The sequence below is a fragment of the Lissotriton vulgaris genome, chromosome 12 (assembly GCF_964263255.1).
Source record: "Lissotriton vulgaris chromosome 12, aLisVul1.2, whole genome shotgun sequence".
NCBI lineage: Eukaryota > Metazoa > Chordata > Amphibia > Caudata > Salamandridae > Lissotriton > Lissotriton vulgaris.
In genome coordinates, this window is record NC_141700.1 from 23,353,053 (window position 1) to 23,375,484 (window position 22,432).

At 47.2% G+C, this 22,432-nt stretch overlaps 1 protein-coding gene across 1 annotated transcript in view; it reads right to left on the reverse strand.

Moving 5' to 3' along the window:
* The window catches only part of JAK3 (Janus kinase 3), a 321,936-nt gene that overhangs the window by 94,160 nt on the left and 205,344 nt on the right, over positions 1-22,432 (reverse strand). Inside the window, exons 16-17 of the mRNA XM_086946801.1 lie at positions 5,863-6,014; positions 2,677-2,827 (exon numbers count right to left, since the gene is read on the reverse strand). Of these exons, the coding sequence (XP_086802927.1) occupies positions 2,677-2,827; positions 5,863-6,014 (303 nt within the window). The remainder of the gene's footprint in view (positions 1-2,676; positions 2,828-5,862; positions 6,015-22,432) is intronic.

Here is a 22,432-nt window from a genome sequence, read left to right on the forward strand (position 1 = left end):
AGACCTTCAAGCTTTAAGGAGCCCCTGCTCCAGCACTGCCCAATGCCAAGCACGTCATTCTGCCTGCATCCTCTGCATCCTGGGCCTTCCTCTCCTGTGGGCTGCTAAGGCGTTCTTGTAACTTCCTGTGCCTGCTGCCCGAGAGTCCTCGAGGGGGCTCCACCAATTCTTGCTGATTCTCCATCATGCTGAGGGCTGGTCCTGACTTAACCTTGCTGGGTTGGTCCCTCAGACCTCGCTGGTCTGCAACCAAGCATCTTCTACTACGAACTGCTGTTTGCATTTGCCAAGGCTTGTTGGTGATCCTGTTGGTCACTGACCTTCCTGAACTAGTCCACCAGCGTGGGACAGCTTGTGAAAGGCTCCTGGGTTCCTGCAACATCGCCTGGTCTCCACAGATGCTGTTTCTTCTACTTCGTGCTACACTAAGAACCTTCAGTCAGGGTTGGTACTGTGCTCCTGTGTCCCCTGGTCACCTCTGGGTGGTTTGGACTATATCCCCTCTGCTTTCAGGTTCTTCTCATCTGGATTCTTTGTCCTGGTTCCACCGTCCTGGTCCATGAGACGCTGTAGCTCCTGTACTCCCACAACTCTCCATTGGCATCTACAGAGGTTTCTGGCACCACTTCACCCCTATGCACCTGGGCTCCCTTGTGCAGGTATACGTATCTTTTGGGTTTCCACAGGTGGGTTGACTCTTTAACCTTCCCTGATGCAAGTGGTGCCTTTAGGGTCCTTTGGGAGGGGCCCTAGAACTTGAAATTTCTAACCACGACTTACCCTGAGTTGTCCTCTGGACGTCTGACCCTGTGTAACCACTCTGCACCTGGGCGCCGTGGGTCCCTGACTACTCACCTTGGGTGATTCATGCTTCCCCTGGGGTCCTCCAACCTTTGGCACTAGTTCCATTTTGGTACTCACCTCTCATCCCACTATTTTAGCGTACTGATTGGCCCCACGGTTGGGCTCTATCAGGCACATGCATCAAGGTAGGATTTTGCGAGTCCTTAATTGCGATAATCAAGGAATCGCAAACAAGGACTCGCAAAAGCCTATGCATGTAGGGATTGCTATAAAAATTGCGATTCCTACACATTCCTTATTTGTGACTCGCAAATTGGGAGTCGCAAATAATGAATGGCTCCCCATTCATTCCTATGGGAATGAATGGGAAATTGCATGCGCAATTTGCGAGTACCAATAGGCCCTCGCAAATTGCGCATGCAATTTCAGGGTGCAAGGGTGTCAAAAGGACACCCTGTTGCACCCCTGAAAATGATCTGTGCAGATATGTTGCGCACACACATACCCTAAGGGCAAGTGTGTGCGCAACATGAAACTTTGAAAAATGCACAAAATAGCATTTTTCAAAGTTTTTGCAATTTACCATGAAGTTCAACTTCATGATAATTTGCGCCCCCTATTAGCCAAATCGCTATTCTCAAGTGGTTCTTGCATTGCATTTAAGAAATTGCAAATTATGATTCCTTAAATGCGATCGCAATTTGAAACTTCGCAAATAAATGTGATTTTTTAAAGTGCGAATGGCAAGTTGTTTCATGCATCGCTAAAGCTAATTTTGCGATCGCAAATGGCTGATTTTTGCGATCGCAAACGGCTGATTTTTGCGATTCACACCATTTGCGATCGCAAATAGCTTTTATGCATGTGCCTATATGTGTTTTTTTATGCTATTTATATCTTTTCTAAGTTTCCTTTGCCTGTAATTGATATTTCCGGGTAGGAGCTATACCAAGTTAGTGTCTAATGTGTAGTAATAAATATAAAGTGTTTTTCTACTCACCTGGTGTGGTTCGTTCTTGTGTGAAAAACTTACTGGTCAACTATAGTGGTGCGTGCAACTGCTTTACACCCTCCTGGATAAGCCTTAGCTGCTCTCCGCAGCTACCCTTCGAGAGCTTTGGTTGTCAGGGGCCTACACACTTTCACAAAGGGTTGTCGGACTCAGTGCACAGTGCCTTACCATCAGCATCGGATTGATAACGCGGGTACTCGGGCAATGCCCGAAGTGCCGGTATCCGAACTCCAGCTGTGGGCTGCTTTTTTTAGCAGCCCGGTTTCCCGGTTTGGGCGGTTTCTGTGTTGTTTGATGCAGCTAGCGGGCCAGTGGGTGCCTGAGTGGCCTTTCTGGAGGCAGATGGGCGTTCATTACCTTCCTTTCATCAAGGGGCAGAGGTGTCACTCCCTTTCTCTCGCTGGCCCTGCCCATTAAGGTATGCTTATTGAGTGGGGGCAGGGGCCTGAGCAAAAGTGGCCTCACTCGTTTTCATGTGTGTTTCACCAGTGTGAACTAATCCGTGCATTTTTTTTAAACACCCCCCCTACACCTTCTTTTTATAAAAATTTCGCCAAAGCAGTGTTTTGCGGAAAGGCAATATGCAAATGTGGGCCACTTTTATTTTGCGTGCCCGGGCCGATTTTTAATCCCAATCCAACCCTGCTTACCATAGGTGGACACTATTTAATGAGCCAGCCTCCTACAGAGGCACTGGATGGAATCTGGGCCAGAATTCTGCAGCAATGGTTAAGCCAGATCCTGGCCAATCCCCTGCAGCAGGCAGAATATGCTTACCACTCACCTTGAGCAAGCTCAGTAAGTAGAAAGAGCCACATCGGGAAGTTTCTCCTCCTGGCAAGACCGAGTTCAGCACTCACCTGAAGTGATGAGACTGTTCAAGTCGCGGATGATGGCCCGGAAGGACGGACGCAGCGCAGGGCGGTAGTTGGTACAATGGGTGATGAGAGTAGCCAGTTCGATCCACTTGGGAGCTGGCAGCTGGAGCTGCTTCTGGAAAAACTGCAGCTTCTGTGGAAATGCAAAGGAGAGGAGACAAGTAGGGGGTAAGAAGTGCGCCACCTGCCCTGCCGCAAGGTCTGTCGCTAATGATTAGCAGAGTAATTACCTTGAAGAGACTAGGCATAAATGTGTGTGTGTGCACGTGTGTGTGCATATATGAGATCCATTTCATAATGTGTTGACACTAATTAATACAATTGCTAGTTCACGTTTTCCGCGTTCACGCGCAGAAACACAGTTGAATTGAGAAGGGGACGGAGAGCAACTTAGTGTCTCCAGGCAGAGGGAGGCGTCAGGTGAGTACAGCCCCCTGCAGGTATTCAACACACCCAGGAAGCTTATTGTAATACAAGTGATGCCAGGGATTTTTAGAATGGGGAAGGGCTGTCTCAGAGAAGAGGCCCAGGAAGGACCAGTCGCCCTAGTCGCAGCTCGAGTCTTTTTCCTTCAATGGCGCCGCGCTTCCTCACGCCTGGTCAATACACGTGCCTTGTTCGATGGTAGGTGATCTTTAAGAAGTTTGAACTCCCTCCCGTTGAAACCACAGAAGTTTAAAAAAAAGAAAACTTGCAATGGCTCCTTCTCCGGTCTAGCCCCAAGAACTTGGAACGCACTCCCCCCTGAGATCAGAAAAAGACCCTCAAATGCCGCATTCAAAAAAGAAGTGAAATCTCTTCTGTTGAAAAGACTCCTATCTCAGTAACAACCGACTACTCATTGCTCAGTACCACGTTACTCAGACTGTTACCAACCCTATTACACTCCTCCCTGTATGTGTGACTTGTACAGCGCTCCGATACCCAGACGGGCCATGTTCGCGCCTTTTAAAACTCCTCGAATAATATAAATAAATAAAGAAACTCAAGTCAGCCTCAGCTGTGCAGGAAGGTTCGCGCAACAAACGCCTGAGTGTGAGGTACACACAATGTGGACAACCCGGAGAGCCAAGAAGCCATTCAGGTGTAAACCATGAGCTGTACGAAGACTAAGACCCGACAAAAGGCACAGAGAGAATGAGGTAAATGGAGGGGAGGCCATTTAAAGCTTGCCACATAGCCTGGATTAATACGACAATTTTGCTGAGAAAATATTTCGAGATAAACTCTTTCTCGAATATGAGTGTTCGCGGATTTGGGAATAATTCCGGACACTTTCTTACAAGGGCTTTTGTTTTGTCCTGTGTGCTTCGAATCTGAAGCCACGCTGCGCACACATACACACGTGTCTGATGCAGAAGGAGCTCCCCCCTCCCTTAGCGACATGCACGAGAGATCCGACCCCGCGCTCAGCTGGTGAATCCCACGAACGGACACGTTTTGTGAACCTTCTCAGCCCTGTAATGCAAACCATGCTGTGTGCAGCCGACTTCCCGCCCATTGAATGGATTTCTCTGCGCTCGAGGCAAAGAAATTCACAGTAGTGGAACCAGTCGTACCTGTCTGGGACATAAAGACTGCCATGGAAGGGGCACCAACAAAGATTGCTGTCCCTGGTGCCACTAATGCACATAGTTTAGAGTTCGGCAGTTCTTCCAGAGCCTTTGCAGCAACCACCTATAACGTTTTTGTCCTGTTTTAATGGTACACAGTTACACGAAAGCTACGCCTAATTGTTTAATATAAGTTTGCCATATGCAAACAAATACAGCACTCCTGCAGGGTACCAGCGAGATCTAGGATTGGCTGATGGCTTTAAAGCCAATCCTAAATCGCTTTGTTTGGTCTCCACAGCAAATGGTTGGCATTAGAAAGGCACATGATTGGCTGTCAACCAACAGCTGTTAAAATTACGGACAAATGCCGTCCGTTAAAGAAACTTTCACAGACAATGGACAGACGGCCGAAATTACGGACTGTCCGTGAAATTTACGGACAGTTGGTCACGTCACCCTATTGCGGGGTGGGCTGCTCCGATGGCAGAGGAGCAGGGAGAGGCCAAATATTCATGCGCACTGTGCATGTTTTCCACCCCGGCTGCATTACAGCCTGGGTGGAGAACATGCCCAGGCTCCCATTCCCTGGCTGAGAGCCGAACCCTGGTGCTCAGACCAATCGGCTATAAGGTCGCTGTTTTTTTTTTCTCATTATTTTTAGACCCGCCCCCATAGCGGCTCTCCTGCCCCCCGCTGCCTCCCGCCACGCCACTCCCAATCCCTGCCAGCCGCCACTGCTCTGGAACCCTGTTGCAAGTCCAATCAAGTGTAAATGTAGCTTTTTTGGCTCGTTAACCTATGTTTATGGACATACATGTCTTTGTGAATCAGGCACTGTGCTATTAGGAAGAAGGAATTGTGTCTGATTCAGTTCACTACAGTGATATCCTTCTGAGAGCAAATATCAAATAAGTTATATATCATTGTTATAATAGTAATGATATTACTACTACTTCTGTTGCTACTACAACTACAACTGCTGCAGATGCTACTACTACTGATGCTACAAGTGATGCTACAACTACTACTACTGCTACTCCTACTACTGCTATTACAATGGTTGTTATAACTACTACTTCAACTGCTGCTACTACTACCACTCCTACTACTGCTACTACAACTGCTGCTCCTACAACTGCTGCTAGTACTGATAGTACTACAACTACTGCTACTTCTACTGCTACTACTACTGCTAATAGTAAGTGCCAATACAGCACAAATAAGACTAATGTATCAACAATAACAAGATGAATAATTGGCTCAGTATTAATACTAGGGCCTCATAGCTTGCTGCAGAGGGCTGTCATGGTTGTTACTCTGAACCTAGTGTAAGGGAGAGGGTATTTAATAACTGTTATTTCCTGAGTCAAATGGGCTATAAGGCTATTAGACCATTCCACCCACTGAGGCAGGTGTTTAACATGAAAAAGAGTGAAAATGAAACTCAAATATCAGAATGATGGAGCAGAAGTCCTGCACCAGTCCTTACTGGCACTGAGGCGCTTCATGGGCTTCAATGCGCTTGATATCCCAATGTTCTAATGACTCTAATAATAATATTAGTAACTAGTGTTCATATTTTTAAGTCTCCGATGTAAATGGCATATATTACCGCCAAGGGGTCCAGGGCACTCAGGGGGGTGCTGCCGCCGCTGAAGATAGCCCACACCGTGATGCCAAAACTCCACTTGTCTGACTCCAGGGCCACGTTCGCGGGGTCCTCAATGCACTCGGGGGCCACCCAAGGAATTCGTTCTACCAGCACTGGAAGGGAAGCACAAGAGAGTGAGTTTGGGGTCTCGTGCACACGGGGCACTGAGCTAGCACAATATTTGGAAATTTAGTCCTTATGGGCTGGGGGATGCATTGTTAATTCTCAAATATCAGGTGTCACTAACATACTGGGGTTGTTTCCCTAAAGATGCTATAATCACTTTTGCGTGATAGTCTGCCTTTCGGTGAGGACTTTTACGGAGCTAGCTTCACCAGACGGGTGAGGATCACTCACTTTACATTGGACAGCTTGCGTTTCCTCCTCAAACTGGTGGGTGGATGGTGCTCCCATGCATGGAATTTTGGACTGTATGTCAGATGAACAATAGTTACTTACCTGTAATCTGTGGTTCTCCAGTATTGGTGTCTTTCATAGATTCACATGCCTGAATAATTCCCCGTCGTCGGAGTGGGAGTCCCACGGTACATAAAAAAGCAATAATATGCCTATTGAAAAACCAAAACCTTGGTAATAACAAACCAGGAAGTAAAGTAGCACTAACTACAGTGCAAAAAACTTCCACACTCATGACTATCCTAGTCATTTTGTATGGACCAAACTGCAGCCAATCAGGCGACAGCACCCACCAGAAAGCTCTCCCCAGAGGCTCAGGCTCTCAGATTTTCTCGCACAGGAGTGAAACCAACATAATTGCCTGAAGGAGCCTCTGAGGGGAGGTGGGCGGTGCATGTGAATCTATGAAAGACACCAATACTGGAGAACCGCAGATTACAGGTAAGTAACTATTGTTCTTCTCCAGTATTGGGGTGTCTTTCATAGATTCACATGCCTGAATCTGAGTAGATAGCAGTACCCGTAACATAAAGCTCATTAGACGCTATCTGTATTACAGTATACATGCATAATACTAAAATAGGAAAACATGTTATAAGCATCTAAAAAGAGCATAGAGGAGGAGGGAGAACAGAGGCTCACCTTATTTGAAAAGATTGCGAAGAACTGCTCTTCCCACCGAAGCATCTGCATCACTGGCCGAGTCCAAACAGTAATGCTTGGTAAAGGTGTGCCTGCTGGACCAAGTTGCAGCTCTGCAGATCTGAAGAAGAGGCACACCAGCGAAAAGAGCGGTAGAAGAGGAGACCGCTCTTGTAGAATGCGCCCTTGGTAAAGACTGTAAAGGTCTTCCTGCTTGTTGATGACAGAGTCCAATTGCTGCGGAGACCCACCGAGCTATAGTCTGTTTGGATACAGCGCATCCCTGGCGCAGTTTTCCATAGGCTACTAACAGTTGGTCTGTTTTGCGAATAGTGGCTGTTCGTTGAAGGTAGAACTTGAGACATCTCCTGATGTCTAAAGAGTGTAAGGCCCTTTCAGCCGCTGATTGTGGATTAGGAAAAAATGTCTTGAGAATTACCGGCTCATTAAGATGAAAGTCAGATGGCACTTTGGGCATGTATCTATGGTTAGTACGTAGCACCACAGAATCTGAAGTAAATTGCAAGAAAGGAGATTTCGAAGTGAATGCCTGAATGTCACTGACCCTTCTAGCGGACGTCAATGCTAAGAGCAAAGAGACCTTCCATGAAAGGAACTTGAGATCAATCTTATGAATAGGTTCAAAGGGGTGACGCATGAGTTGAGCGAGCACCACATTCAAGTACCAAGATGGAGGTGGACGTCAAATTGCAGGAAACATACAGAATAGTCCTTTAAAAAATTGCTGAATTATTCTTTAAGAAAAAAGAGAGTTAGATCCGTCTTGACGGAATCTGGAAATGGCTGCCAGAAATACCTTCAGAGTTGAATTCGATAAACCTGATCTAGCCAGATGAAGGAAGAAAGGCAAGATCTGTTCTGGTCTAGCATGGATGGGATGCAGATCGGCAGAGCGACACCAGGCACAAAATCGCTTCCATTTGAGCTTGTAGGTCTTAATCATGGCTGGCGCACTAGCATTGGCGAGAACTTCTTGACAATCTGCAGGGATGTCTTAGTGGGCGAACTCATTGTGTTGAGGAGCCAAGCTGCTAATTTCAAGGAAGCTAGGTCCGGAGGGTAAACTTGACCCCCTTGAGTGGTCAGGAGATTCGGTATTTGTGGCAGCTGAATTGGACTGCACTCCGAAAGGAGGAGAAGCTCAGTGAACCAATATTGTCGCGGCCACCTTGGAGCAATCAGGATTAGGCAACATGGTTGTCTCTTCATCTTCCTGATGACCTTGGGGACTAAAGGAATTGGTGGAAAGGCGTATGCAAATATCTGAAACCAGTTCATCGACAGCGCATCCCCGCATGAGTTCTTGTGGGGAATCCAGCTTGCAAAGCGTGGGCATTTCCTGTTCTGATTCGTCGCAAACAAATCCAGGTCAGGGTGACCCCACTCTCGGAATACTCGATCCAGGGTCGGCTGATGGATCTCCCATTCGTGATTGGATACGACAGACCTGCTGAGGGAGTCCGCTAGCACGTTGGAGACCTCTGGAACGTGGATCGCTGAAAGATTGATGTTGTGATCCAGGGCCCAATTCCAAATCTCTTGCGCTTGATGAGATAGCCGGGCCGACCTTGTACCTCCCTGTTTGTTCAGGTAATGCATACTGGTTGTATTGTCTGTCCGAATTAGAACCGTGGAACCCTCGATGATTCTTTGAAAAGACTTCAGAGCTAGAAAGATGGCATGTAGTTCCAGGAGATTTATGTGCCATTTTTTCTGTTGTACGTTCCATTTTCCGTTGATTGTCATTCCCTGGAGGTGTGCGCCCCATCCCTCCAGAGAAGCATCCGTAGTAACAATAAATCTGGGCACCTCTGTCAGGAATGCACATCCCCCTTGTAGGTTGCATCTTTGCATCCACCATTGAATGGAGTTTCTCATCCGAGGAGTTATGTTGATCAAGTCCTCGAATGATCCTACCACCTGCACCCACTGAAGACTGAGCTCTTCCTGCAATGGCCTCATCTTGAGACGACAGTTGGGGATGAGAGGGATACAGGAGGAGTTCATCCCTAGGAAAGATTTGAACCTGCGAACAGAAACGCACTCTTTTTTCAGCAGTGTGGAAGCCATCCTGTGGATCTTGATCTGCCTTTCTTTTGAAACAAAAACGTGGGCGAGTTGCGTGTCCAACGTTGCTCCCAAGAAAGACTTCATTTGAGATGGAGTTAGATGGGACTTTTCGAAATTGACTAAGAAACCCAGGCTCTGAAAAAGTGACAGGCCCCTTTGAACATGTGCTTCTGCTGTGACTAGAGAATTGGCCTTGATAAGGCAGTCGTCCAAATATGGGTAAATTTGAATTCCTTCTAAACGAAGATGAGCTGCTACCGGAGCTAATATCTTCGTGAAAACTCTGGGAGCGGAACGCAGTCCAAATGGGAGAACTTTGAACTGAAAGTCCCTGCCAGCCACTCTGAACCTTAAAAACTTCCTGTGCCTGGGAAGGATGGGCACATAGAAGTAAGCATCCTGAAGGTCGAGTGTTGCCATGTGATCCCCTTCTGAGAGAAACTGGAGGATTTCTTGAAGTGTTAACATCCAGAAGGATAATTTTTTGAGGTATTTGTTGAGGGCACGCAGGTCGAGGATGGGACACCACTCTCCCGACTTCTTGCGTATAAGGAAAAATCTCAAATAAAATCCTCTCCCTCTTTGCAATTGAGGTACCTTTTCGATTGCTCCTTTCCGAATCATGGCATATATTTGGGAGAACAGCTCTTTGAGATGAGCTGGTGGTGGACCCTTTGGGGGAGAATTTGGAGGGGCTTTGACAAATTCCAGAATGTGGCCCCTGGATACAACGTCCAGGACCCATCTGTCCGTAGTAATCTTGGACCAATTTGATAATTATTGGGATATTCTTCCTCCAATTTGTAAATTTGGCTTGGGTAGAAGTGGTGGCAGGTTGTTCGTCTCACTTGCTCTTGTTGGTGTCTCTTCCTCGATAAGAGGATTTCCTTCTTGTCTGGGAATAATTGTTTCCTCTCTGACCGTACGTTTGTTGTTTGTAAAGCTGGTATCTTTGGTTAACTTGCGTGTTGCTATATGAACGCTGCTTAGAGTAACCTCCTCTATTGGAGAAATTGCCTCTTCCTTTTGCACCATGAAAGGACGACTTACGGAATTGCAGCTTTCCCAGCGATCGTGCTGTTTCCGTGTCCTTCTTTATGGCTTGCAAAGCCTCATCTACGTGTTGGCCGAAAAGGAACTCTCCATCATAGGCCATGTCCATGATTTTAGTCTGGACTTCTAAACGAAAGGGCGTCGATTTTAGCCATCCTTGCCTTCTCAGAGCAGCTGCACCCGCCAGCTGTCTGAAACCTGTAGCCGCCACGTCCACCGCAGCATCAATTATTTCAGCCGACGAACATTCACCTTCATGTAATATCTGCTTGGCTTCAGACTTATCAGGCTCCGAAAGCTTCTCAATATAAGGCGCTATATCTGACCACATCTGCCTATCCTACCTCCCAAGTATCGCTAGGGAGTTAGCAGCACGGACAGTAGTTGCCGCTATAGTTTAGACCTTCTTGCCAATTGAATCTAGACGTCTCCAATCCCTGACAGGGGGAGCAGTGACTTGCGAAGAAGGATTCCTGGCCCACCTCTGAGCCGCCTGGGTGACAACTGAGTCTGTTTTAGCTTGACCAATAAGGCATGCCGGTGAAGTGAGAGGCGCCTTATATTTCTTATCTACTCAAGGTAGAACTGCCGGGAGAGAGTTTGGCGTAGCCATTTTCTTCAAACCCTCCTTCCAAATAAAGTCAATTATTGGGATGGTCTTCACCTGCCTTTGAGGTTGATCCTTAAAATCATACAGGAAGCATTCATCCTGCTTCGTCTCCATGGTGATAAGAAATCTCTTTGTTGCCCTTTCCATGATCTGATGAAAAGTTGCGATGTCTACCGGTGGAAAGTCCGCTGTAGGTGGACCAGCTGGAGAAGGAGTTTGAGCTTGATATTCATCCCACTCCGACAGTACTGATTTGTCATCTACTTCACCTTCTTCTCTTTCCTCATCAGAGGTAACATCATCCTGGGTGTCATGAGATGGTATCGGCAAAGGAGGTATTGTAGGTTGAGTCTCTGAGATTGGCAGCGGAGAAGATTGTCTTGGAGGTCTTAATGGTGCCGTAGATGTTTGTGACATAGGCGTTAAGAGGCGTGAATCACCGGACTCGGAAGGTGGGAATCGGCGGTAATAATCACTCAACATATATTGAAGGTTATGGAGTAAATCCAATGGCATCTGGGCAGTAGGCACCGACACGGGAGCCCGACCAGAAGGCTCAAGGAACTGTTCCTCTTCTTCATGATCTTCATCGTGATATTTTATAAGCAGCTCAGATGGGCTTCTGGCTGCACAAAATCTTTCATCTTCGTAGGATTCCTCCTCCTCCTCCTCAGAATCTAATAACTGCTCCGGCAGTTTTAACGGTGATAGAGCCGTTAAGGATGATCCCCCTCTTTCTAGCAATGAAGCTGTCGTAGACGGCGAAGGTAAAAGGACTGTAGACGGCTTAGCTGACCACACTAGCAGTTCTGTACAAGTTGATAGAGGAGGCGTCGACGGTGTCACCGTCATCGCTGTCATGGACGGAGAAGAAAACAAGTTACTTACCTGTAACTTTGGTTCCCCAGTATTGGTAACTTTCATAGATTCCCATGCTTTGTATCATTCCCCGTCGTCGGAATGGGAGCCTCGGTAAATAAACAAGCACTGGCGTTGCCAATAGGTCTCGCAGTAGGAAAGTTGGAGCTATTGGTTTTGTAAATGACATTTTATATTTATATATCGTTATTGGCATTGTCAATAACAATATATAAATATAAAATGTAATTTACAAAACCAATAGCTCCAACTTTCCAAATGCGAAACCTATTGGCAACGCCAGTGCTTGTTCTTAGTTTAAAGCTTGGCAGTTTCTGTAGCAATACAGGGCATTTCGCGTGTACTTGATCTGTATCACTTTTCCCCCCATAATTGTGAGGCAGCTGTTTCATTTTGCAGCTGCGATAAAATGTGCCCTGGCACACATGTTAATGCGTGTTGGAGGCAGCAGCATTGGTTATTTGTACCTGCGGCTTACTATTAAGTCAAATGCCTTGAGCGGCTATAAATAGTGCCAAAGGTTGTAGACCGTTTTTTGGGCCTTTGCGTTATGTTATAGAGGGGCTATGTACTATATTTGATAGCCCCAGCCAACATTTTATGTTGTTGCTGGGGCCCCCTTTTCCAAATTCCTGTGTCTCTGCCTGTTCTCAGAGAGCATTAGAGGAATGCGCTCTTGGAGATAAGCTGATAATTTATGGGTGGGGGATGGCCTTCAACTCTGAAGAATCCCTTGTGCCCGCTTTGAAGTGGAGTGGGGGGTTTTATGGCCCTTCCCTCCATCTGCTGAGACGTGAGCAGCATATGGCGGCCCGCTCTAAGTGTTGTGTCCAGATATTTGCAGTTGTGCTGAGCAAAGGGTTTGTTCTGCAATGAGGCCTACTAATATCTGCTGTTTTCTTTTCTTTTTTTTTCTCTTCTCTTTTACCGTTTGTGAGGGAGAACTTTTTGGTCTAGGCCTGTGTATGGTGTAGGCCTGAGTATCGTCTGTGGTATCTGCTAAGGCTTGTGCCAAGTTAGAAAATGCCAGCGCACTAGCGGTGAAAATCTTACCCGTCAGTATGTTTGAATCGTGTTATTGCGGTATGGCGTCTAAATCTGTTTTCACCAAGGCGCACCAGTTGTATGCAATGTCCATCAGACAGAAAGCAAGTAGCTTGATGTTAAACCTCACAGGGTTTTAATGGGCTGTAAAGAATAAACGACTAGCTGAAATGTTTCATAATAGGTTAAAAATGCTATGTGCTAAACCACATTTAATGGAAAGGCTTACCACTGAACTATCAGTGCGTTGAATGGCGACCATCTGCCGTGTTGTGCTCATAACGCTATCCCCAAAAATTCAAACGTATCTGAAAAAGTTATAATACAGCATGTTCTAAGACTCAATAGTGTCGAATATATATGGAAAGAAAGAATAATATACGTGCTGATCGGTGCACAAGCACCATCCAGAACAAGCAACTGGCTGTCTAGAACAAGGGGGAAAAAACGAGTCTTTTCCATATTTGCCATCAGGCTGGAATGAAATAAGAGACAGAGCAAGAAAAACAAGTTAAAAACAAGGGAGAGAGCAACACGAGTGGTGGTGGAAAACCACGAGGGAGACAGCAACACAGGGAGAAGTACACGAAGGAGGCAGCAACATAGGGAGTGGGTAAAATTCAGACATGGCAGACAGCAACAGTCAAGAGAACATCACAGCGTAGGGGAGAGAAGCATATGGATGTGAAGGAGAGAGTGGGGGCAGAGACGCAGACATACGAGAGAGCGCAATACGGAGGAACAGGAGAGATGCACACAAGGGAGACATCAGGCAAGCACATGCACTCTCGTGGACTTCTTAGTCAATAAAAACAAGTACGGGAAATGCAAGCAGCAGGGGGGTGGGTTGGGTTCACAAGGGAGAGAGCAACACGAATGGTGGGGGAAAGCAAGAGGGAGACAGCAACACAGGAAGAAGTACACGAAGGAGACAGCAACACATGGCAGAGAAGATGAGCGGCCGGGAAACTGAAAGTACGGCCGGCCAGCCATGAATAATTAGGGGAGGAGAAGCTGCACAGCACACGCTGGGAGAAGCCCTTTGATGTGCTGTGCGGCCGTGAAAAAATGCAATTAGGAAGGAGGGAGGGAGGCTGATGCGCGTGCTTGTTTGGTCACGTGATTCACGTGAACTCAAAGAAAACCGCACGAACGAAACCCTTGGTTTCACGAGTATTTTGAGCACTTGAATTCTCGCTCCGCTCAATGCGCTTGCGTGCATTGATAGGTCGCGAGACCTAAAAAATATCATAACCATGGGTACAAAAGAGAAAACCAGGCCTAGGCCTCATCTCATTTTGTAGCATATCACCCTCTTTGTGTAAAAGAGCCCAAACTTTCTTCAACAACCAATCAGAATAGCCTTACCACATAGAACCTTCCTGAGAGAGCCTCAGAGCCTCAGATTTTCGTAGGCATTGTGCAAACAGCCACTATCTCTGTAAAAACAGGCCGAGCTTTCCCAGGGGAGGAGGGTGGGCGCATGGGAATCTATGAAAGTTACCAATACTGGGGAACCAAAGTTACAGGTAAGTAACTTGTTTTCTTACCCCAGTATTGGAACTTTCATAGATTCCCATGATTTGTATCAGAGTAGTTAGCAGTAAGCCATAAAAGCACATTTTGTTACATGCATCTCATGACATGACAACATAGGTATCCTCATAGTAACAAATCATAAAATGTGCCATACAGGAAGGAGGGATTGTAGGGAAAGCTCACCTCTCATTGGGGGGGACATCGTCAAGCGCACACCGGCCCTAGGAGGGGTCACAGCGCTCTACTGCAAGCTGCACTGACCTGATCAGCAAATCTTCACAGCGCCGCTGGGTTCCTGACGCTGTGGTCGCCCCCGCCGCCGAGCAGTATCATCGCACGGCCGCTGAGCGGGGCGGACCACAGCTCCCAGCCTGCTCTGCACCAACACCGCTTCCTCTTCCTGCCGAAAGCGCCAGGAGGCGCACAAAAGGGAACAGCTTCCACTGAGGAGCGGGGGACATCGTCAAGCACACACCGGCCCTAGGAGGGGTCACAGCGCTCTACTGCAAGCTGCACTGACCTGATCAGCAAATCTTCACAGCGCCGCTGGGTTCCTGACGCTGTGGTCGCCCCCGCCGCCGAGCAGTATCATCGCACGGCCGCTGAGCGGGGCGGACCACAGCTCCCAGCCTGCTCTGCACCAACACCGCTTCCTCTTCCTGCCGAAAGCGCCAGGAGGCGCACAAAAGGGAACAGCTTCCACTGAGGAGCGGGGGACATCGTCAAGCGCACACCGGCCCTAGGAGGGGGCACAGAGCTCTACTGCAAGCTGCACTGACCTGATCAGCAAATCTTCACAGCGCCGCTGGGTTCCTGACGCTGTGGTCGCCCCCGCCGCCGAGCAGTATCATCGCACGGCCGCTGAGCGGGGCGGACCACAGCTCCCAGCCTGCTCTGCACTAACACCGCTTCCTCTTCCTGCCGAAAGCGCCAGGAGGCGCACAAAAGGGAACAGCTTCCTCCGTGTCGCGGATGCGCGCGGACGGCGCCGGGCGGAGCCCGGGCAGAGGGCGGGCCGTCTGTGGCCGTCTAGGGACGACGAGGGACGGGACGGGCCACCCCCCTTACGCCCAGGATCCAGGATTTACGCTTAAAATGGGTAAGAGAAAGTTACCCTCCCCTACTGCTGGTGGTACACCCAAGGTTAAGGCACTCAGGAAATCTAACAGCATTCTCTCCTTTTTGACCTCGGAGGTGGGGAAGTTGACCACTGAAATTGCAAGAACTGAACGCAAACTGGGGCTAGAACCATCGCCGACTAGCAAGGAGAGCATAAGCCCACCGCAAACTGGTACTACACCTATTCCCCTTGAACCGAGAATTGTTATTGCCCCGCCTCAGGAGTCTGCGATACCTTCCACTCTTGCTACTGATGACTCCAATGGGGCAACTTCCAAACTACCTAGTTCAGCTGGAGTAAACAGAGCTACATGCTCAAAGCAAACGAAAAGACAGTACGAAAAAAAGAACTCTAACAAACCCAAGGGAGGAAAGGGCACAGTGGGCTCACTTGAAAAGGCTATCAGAGATATGGTGGAAAGAGTAATCACTGATAAGATAGAGCCCACACTTACAAAAATAGCCTCAGACATCATTGACGTTCTACACCAGTGCGTTGATGGTATCTTAAGGAAATGTGAGCGCCTGAATGTATGCCTTAAAACTGCTGAACCTGCTACTTTTGTCTTTAAAGGGAATACACCGGTGGTATCAGGCCCTTTATGCACTCAACCAACTAGTGGCTGCAAAAGACCAAGGGAAGAATCCCCAGCAGCCAAGAGTGTGGTACCCATCTTGTCCTCTGGCCCAGTAACCACACCGACAGTTGCCTCCAGACAAACAGGAGATACAAATAGGTCTTCTATACCTGTAACTATAGGCCAACAGAATAAATCCATTTCACCCAAACCTGTTCGTCAACCTTTCATTAACTTACCCCCCGAGGCTGCACCTTTTGTAGCCATCTTGGTAAATGTTCCCCCACTTAAGTCAGGAGAGTATGAACAACTGCCCCAACTGCTAGCCAGGGCCAAGTCTTGGGCAAACTCGACCTGTTCGGGAGACAATGAAGTTTCTAATGCTATTCTTTCTGTCCGGCGGGTGGGCTGGATTGGGCGAACAACCAAAACAACAGAGGGTGATTGCGTGATAATTAACTTTAATAATCCCGGAGAGGCTCGCAGATTACTTTGGGATGCTTCGCCCCTAGAGGGACTAGATGCTGGGCCCCGTGCCGTACCGTTGGGCTTTTTCTATCCTAAACCTAAATCTTATCTATTCGCGAACAAGGGTTATGCCCAAGGCAAAGGATATGATAGGACACCTAGCCTGCCCTTTCAACCCGCCTTTACTCGCCTGAAACCTGATTATAGCTGGACCATGATTAACAGGACGAGTAACCAAAAGCCGGGCACACACACACCAATGCCCTCTAACAGACCTAAAACCTTGCATAATAGATTCACGCCCCTGGCTTGGGCAGTTGAACAAAATTGACGCCCAGTAATCAATGATCCTTTGCTTACACAATCCACAGTGGACAGTCCCCCTTTAGGAATACCTAGTAGAAGGCCTAAAATCATAAGTTGGAATATAGCCGGCCTTCGATCAAAAAGGGAGGATAGTGCATGGCTGAACCTTTTAAACCAATATGATATCATAGCCTTGCAAGAAACCTGGGACTGTAATAGCAACTTCTGGGTTCCTGGGTTTACATCCTATTTTGTCCCAGCTACTAGATCCCCGAGTGGTAGGGACAAAGGGGGGCCTTATGATCCTGATCACTGTCCATCTGGCGGGATCCGCCAAACAAATAACCACCGGCTCCCCCAATTTTATGTGTTTAGAGATCAGCTTAGCCAATGGCCATAAACTCATCCTCATTAATTTTTATAATTCTGCAGCAGACGGAGACCCTACTGAGCATCTCTGCTCTCTACAGTTTTTTTTGACCAATTATAAAGAATGTCAAACCACTTTTTTGCACACTATATTATGGGGGATTTTAATATTCATCTTTGTAGGCTTTCCTGTCACATTGAAGATACTGATTGTCCCACTTCAGCCCACTACCAACATTTCGAACACAACCCTAAAGGTCAGGCACTAGAAAATCTCTTATCTAGTGTGGATCTTTACGAACCGGGGTTCAATGATAATAGCGAACGGGTCATGACATACAGTGCTAGAAACTCCGAATCCATAATTGATTATATTTTTGTTTCTCCTGGTTTATTAAGTTTGGTTTTCTTTTACAACGCAGTTGTGGCTGCGTTCAGTGACCACAACCCAGTCATCCTTGAGCTCGCTAGCTCTGTTGGCCTACTCAAGGAGGGAACAATCAAAACGTCCGAGTTGGCCGTGCGGTCCACGGACCAAGGTAGAAGGGTGAAGTGGTCTAAAGTAGTTCCAGCTGAGTTTTTTAACAATCTAACATGTAAAGCCCGCAATGAATTAGATATCTGCCAAGACAACTCAAAACAGGGGGAGGAAGTAATCACCGCCTTCGCTACCATGTGTGCTTTAATTTCTGAAGAACTAACAGTCAAATCCAGAAAGAAGGTACAACCTCTTAAGGGCCGGTTTGACAGAGCTTGCTCAAAAGCACACAGTTGCCTCCTGGAAGAACTAAAAAAATCACCAAGGGATAGAGGGGAAGTTGCCAGACTAAGAAAAGAATACTATAACATCATTCATGCACGCAAAGAAGCACTCAAAAAGGATGCTTGGGCCTCACTAATGGAAAAGGCTACTTTAAGAGACAGTGCTAGCTTCTGGGCCATTATAAACAATCCTCTTTTTTCCGGAGAAGCAAATGATAACTTGGAGGCCAATATCAGTGAGGAGGACTGGTTAGCGCATTTCAAAATCATTTATGGGAGCGATCATACATGTGAAACACCTACTCTTCTCACAACTAACTCCCCCAAGCCAGCACTCTCCTTCACTGTGGAAGAAGTAGAGAAGGCCATAACCAACACCGTAGGGAAGAAAGCGCCAGGCCCGGATGGCGTCCCAGCCGACATGTACAAGGCCAATGCTTCCTTTTGGGCTAACATTTTGACCAACGTCTTCAACGCTGCCACGAATCACAGTTTGCCTGTCTCCTGGTCACATGCCACCATTATACCTATCTTCAAGAAAGGCCAAAGGGGAGACCCGAGGTGTTACCGCCCCATTTCACTCATTGACTCGTCGTTTAAAATTCTGGGGAAAGTGATACTGGCAAGGATTGATGAGTGGGCTGCCAATAATAATATCCTATCAAACGCCCAATATGGGTTCCGAAGGGGAAGAGGGACGGAGGACCAGTGCCTCAACTTACACCTGATCCTAGGTAAATACACAGTGGCATCCAGTGGATCAATCTACCTAGGGTTCATGGATTTGTCCACAGCCTTCGACCTAGTGAATAGGTCTAGGCTGTGGGAAATCCTCCTGGACCTAGGGATGGACCATTCCCTGGTTTATTTTCTGGCCGAGGCACACCGGGACCTAGAAGCCTCCATTAGGATGACACAGGAGGGAGCCTGCACTGCTGGCTTCAAGTCCACTAGAGGGGTGCGACAGGGGTGCATCCTCGCCCCAATGTTATTCACACTATATATTAACCACCTTGAATCCACACTGGAGTTGGCAATATTAGACGTCCCGCGTTTTGGTGGACTGTCCACCCCGGTCCTCCTTTACGCGGATGACGCCGTGCTTGTGGCACCCACTCCCATTGGGCTACAAAGATTACTGACAGCCTTCGATGTCTTTATGACCTCCCTTGACTTAAAAATTAATACAGACAAGTCACATGTTATGTCAGTGGGTGGGAGAAAAAATAAGAATTTGAAGACCTTTTTTTGTGCCAATACACCAATTTCTAGCGTCAAAACTTTCACCTATTTGGGGGTAGTTTATGACGACAAGGGCACGTGGGCACCCCAAATAACGGTCAAAATCAACGCTATGAAAAGATCAGCAGCTGCTATCGTCGGTTTTTCTGGGTGGCAAATCCACGGAAGCAATGCTGGCACTTTACAGAGCGAAATCAATCGCAGTGGCAAGGTACGGGGCTTCCATTTGGAGTTATACCAACAATGTAGAAGCAATCCAGGTGGAAGAAAACAAATTTTTACGTATGCTTTTAGGTTTGCCTCAATCCACAGCCACTTTCTCCGTTCATATGGAACTAGGCCAGGGGTATATAAGTGACATTATCAAACAGTCCCCAATTTTGATGTGGTTAAAAACGTGGCTGAACCCTAACTTAACTCTGAACCACACAATTATGAGGGACTGCTTACTCTTGGACAATATGAAAAATATCCCGTGGCTTGCATACATTAAAAATATACTAAGTTCCCTGGGCCGCCCAGATCTTTTCCACAAACCGGACTGCATTGTTAAAGATGACCTGGAATGGTTCAAAGTGACCTTTATTAAAATGAGAGAAATGGAGCGGGAGAGCTGTGAGCTTGTGAAACCCACCGTGAGGGAGCACTATACTTCTAAAACTACACTGGCCATTGAACCCTATTTAACGGTAGTGTCAATTCCGTTACACCGCTGGTTATTAACCAAACTAAGACTTAACCAGATTCACTTCCTGTTAAATGACTCTAAGGTGTGGGCTAAGCCCGAGGATTTATCTGTCTGCAAATGTGATAGTTTCTCTCTGCAGGACACTATACATTTTATGTTCTTTTGCAGCATATATGCCCTGCCTAGGAAAAAGTACATTGTTCCGTTGCTTAAAAATAAGGGGTTTGTCCAAGCCAAATCTGCTCTATTTTATTTAAAAAAGTTAGATTCACCACTAACAATGTTTAGTGTCGCAAATTTCTTGGTAGCTGCTTTTCGCCTCAAAAAACGTACCGGAAATAGATAATATAACAGCATTGGCGAAAACTTATGGAACCATTGAAAAATTGCTGTATTTTTTAAAACTTGTAAATATTTTAATTGTTCAATTTTAACAGTGTCATCAATTTTATGCAACCGTACCCCATAATTATGCATTTTGTGTCTGTGTGCTTTTTATGATTTGTTATGAATCGAAATAAAGTTGTTTTGAACTGATTGAACTCATTGAAAAAGATTCCAGAGGACTGCCTGTCCAACAGCAGTGTCATCCTTCACTGTAGACTCTAAGCAGTAGTGCTTTGTGAAGGTATGTGTACTGCACCACCTCGCTGCTCTGCAGATGTCTTTGATAGAGACCCCAGCAAATAGAGCCACTGAAGATGCTATTGATCTTGTAGAATGTGCACAGACTCTTGATGCAAGTGGTTTGCCCGCTGCTTGATGGCAGAATTGAATAGCGCTGGAAATCCAGCGGGAAATGCTGCACTTGGTTAGCGGAAATCCCTTCCGCGAAGAACTGTAAGATACGAACAGTTGAGAAGATTTTCTAAAAGATTTTGTGCGCTCCAAATAGAACTTTAAACATCTTTGAACGTCCAAAGAATGCAAGGATCTTTCAGCTGGAGTCGTAGGTCGCGGAAAGAATGACTTCAAAATCAAAGGTTCATTCAGATGAAATTCAGATGGAACCTTAGGGATGAACTTTGGATTAGTCCGAAGGATTAGGACATCCCGCTTGAACTGAAGAAAAGGTTCCACTATTGACAGCGCTTGAAGCTCACTAACTCTCCTGGCAGATGTCAGAGCCAACAGAAGAGCTAGTTTCCATGATAGTTATTTAAGGTCCGCCTTGTGGATGGGCTCAAACAGAGCTTTCATTAGCTGAGCCAACACCAAATTAAGTTGCCAAATTGGAGGTGGAGGACGGACTGGGGGATACATCCGAAACAGGCCTTTCATAAACTGTTTGACAATTCTAGCCGACCAAAGAGAAGGACCTGAAGTCGTCCGTCTGAATCTTGAGATGGCTGCAGGATGAACTTTCACAGAAGAATGTGCCAGTCCAGATTTAGCCAGTAACAGGATGTATGATAACATTTGATGAGGAGCTGAAGTGTACGGATGGAGATGTTGCTTCTGACACCATAGGCAGAACCTCTTCCATTTTGCCTTATAAGTCTTGTTAGTGCTTGGTGCTCGAGCCTGAGACAACACATCCCTACACTCCTTGGGGAGATTCAGATGTCGTAACTCCCAGTATTCAGGAGCCACGCTGTTGAGTGAAGCGAGCCCGGATCCGGATGGAGCACTTGACCCTGAGACCTCGACAACAGGGACGGAACCAGTTGTAGGGGAATTGGATGATCCTGGGAGAGTAATAGGAGTTCCGTGTACCAGAACTGCCGGTGCAATCAAGATCATTTTGCATGGCTCCGCTTTGACCTTCCTGAGTATACTCGGAATGAGGGGTATGGGTGGAAAAGCGTAAAAGAATGCGCCGTACCAGGCAATCGAAAGCGCGTTCCCCAAGGATCCCGGATGGTGATCCCTGCTTGCATAGAACCGGCATTTGGTGTTCTCCAGAGTCGCAAACAGGTCTATGGTCGGGGTCCCCCAGACCGAAAACACCTCTTCCAGAATGACCTGATCCAACTCCCATTCGTGAGTGGTCGATTTCTGGTGACTCAGGGCGTCCGCTGTTATGTTGAGCGAACCCGCCAGGTGTTCTGCTGTTAACGCAATCTTGTGAAGGATTGCCCAATCCCAAATCAATTGAGCTTCCTTGGACAGAGTTTGAGAACTTGTTCCCCCCTGTTTGTTGATATAGTGCATGGCTGTCGTGTTGTCCGTCCGGACCAGCACTGATTGATTCTGTATTCGTGGCAGAAAAGCCTGTAAAGCTAATCGGATGGCTTTGAGCTCCAACAGGTTGATGTGGCACTGGCATTGACTTGGATCCCAGTGTCCACTGACTTGTAATTCTTGGAGGACCGCTCCCCAGCCTTCTAATGAGGCGTCCGTGGTGAGAACCATGGGAGACGGAGGAAGCATGAAAGTCAAGCCCTTGGCGATGTTGCTCCTTACCACCCACCAGTCGCATGCCTTTCTCGTTTCTGGTGTTATTGAAATCTTGTTGTCGAAAGAGCCCTCTGCTTGGTACCATTGTTTGTCGAGCTGCCCTTGCAGAGGACGCATTCGCAGCCTGCAATGTGGAATTAATGGTATGCAGGATGAGATCGCCCGAGAAGGGACTTGTAGATTTATACTGACATAGACTTATTTTTGAGCAATTGGCGAGCCAAGAGCATCATTTTGTTTTGACGATCGACTGAAGGGTAAACCTTGCAACGTTTGGTGTCCAGAATGACCCCCAGAAACCTTGCTGACCTGGACGGGTGGAGC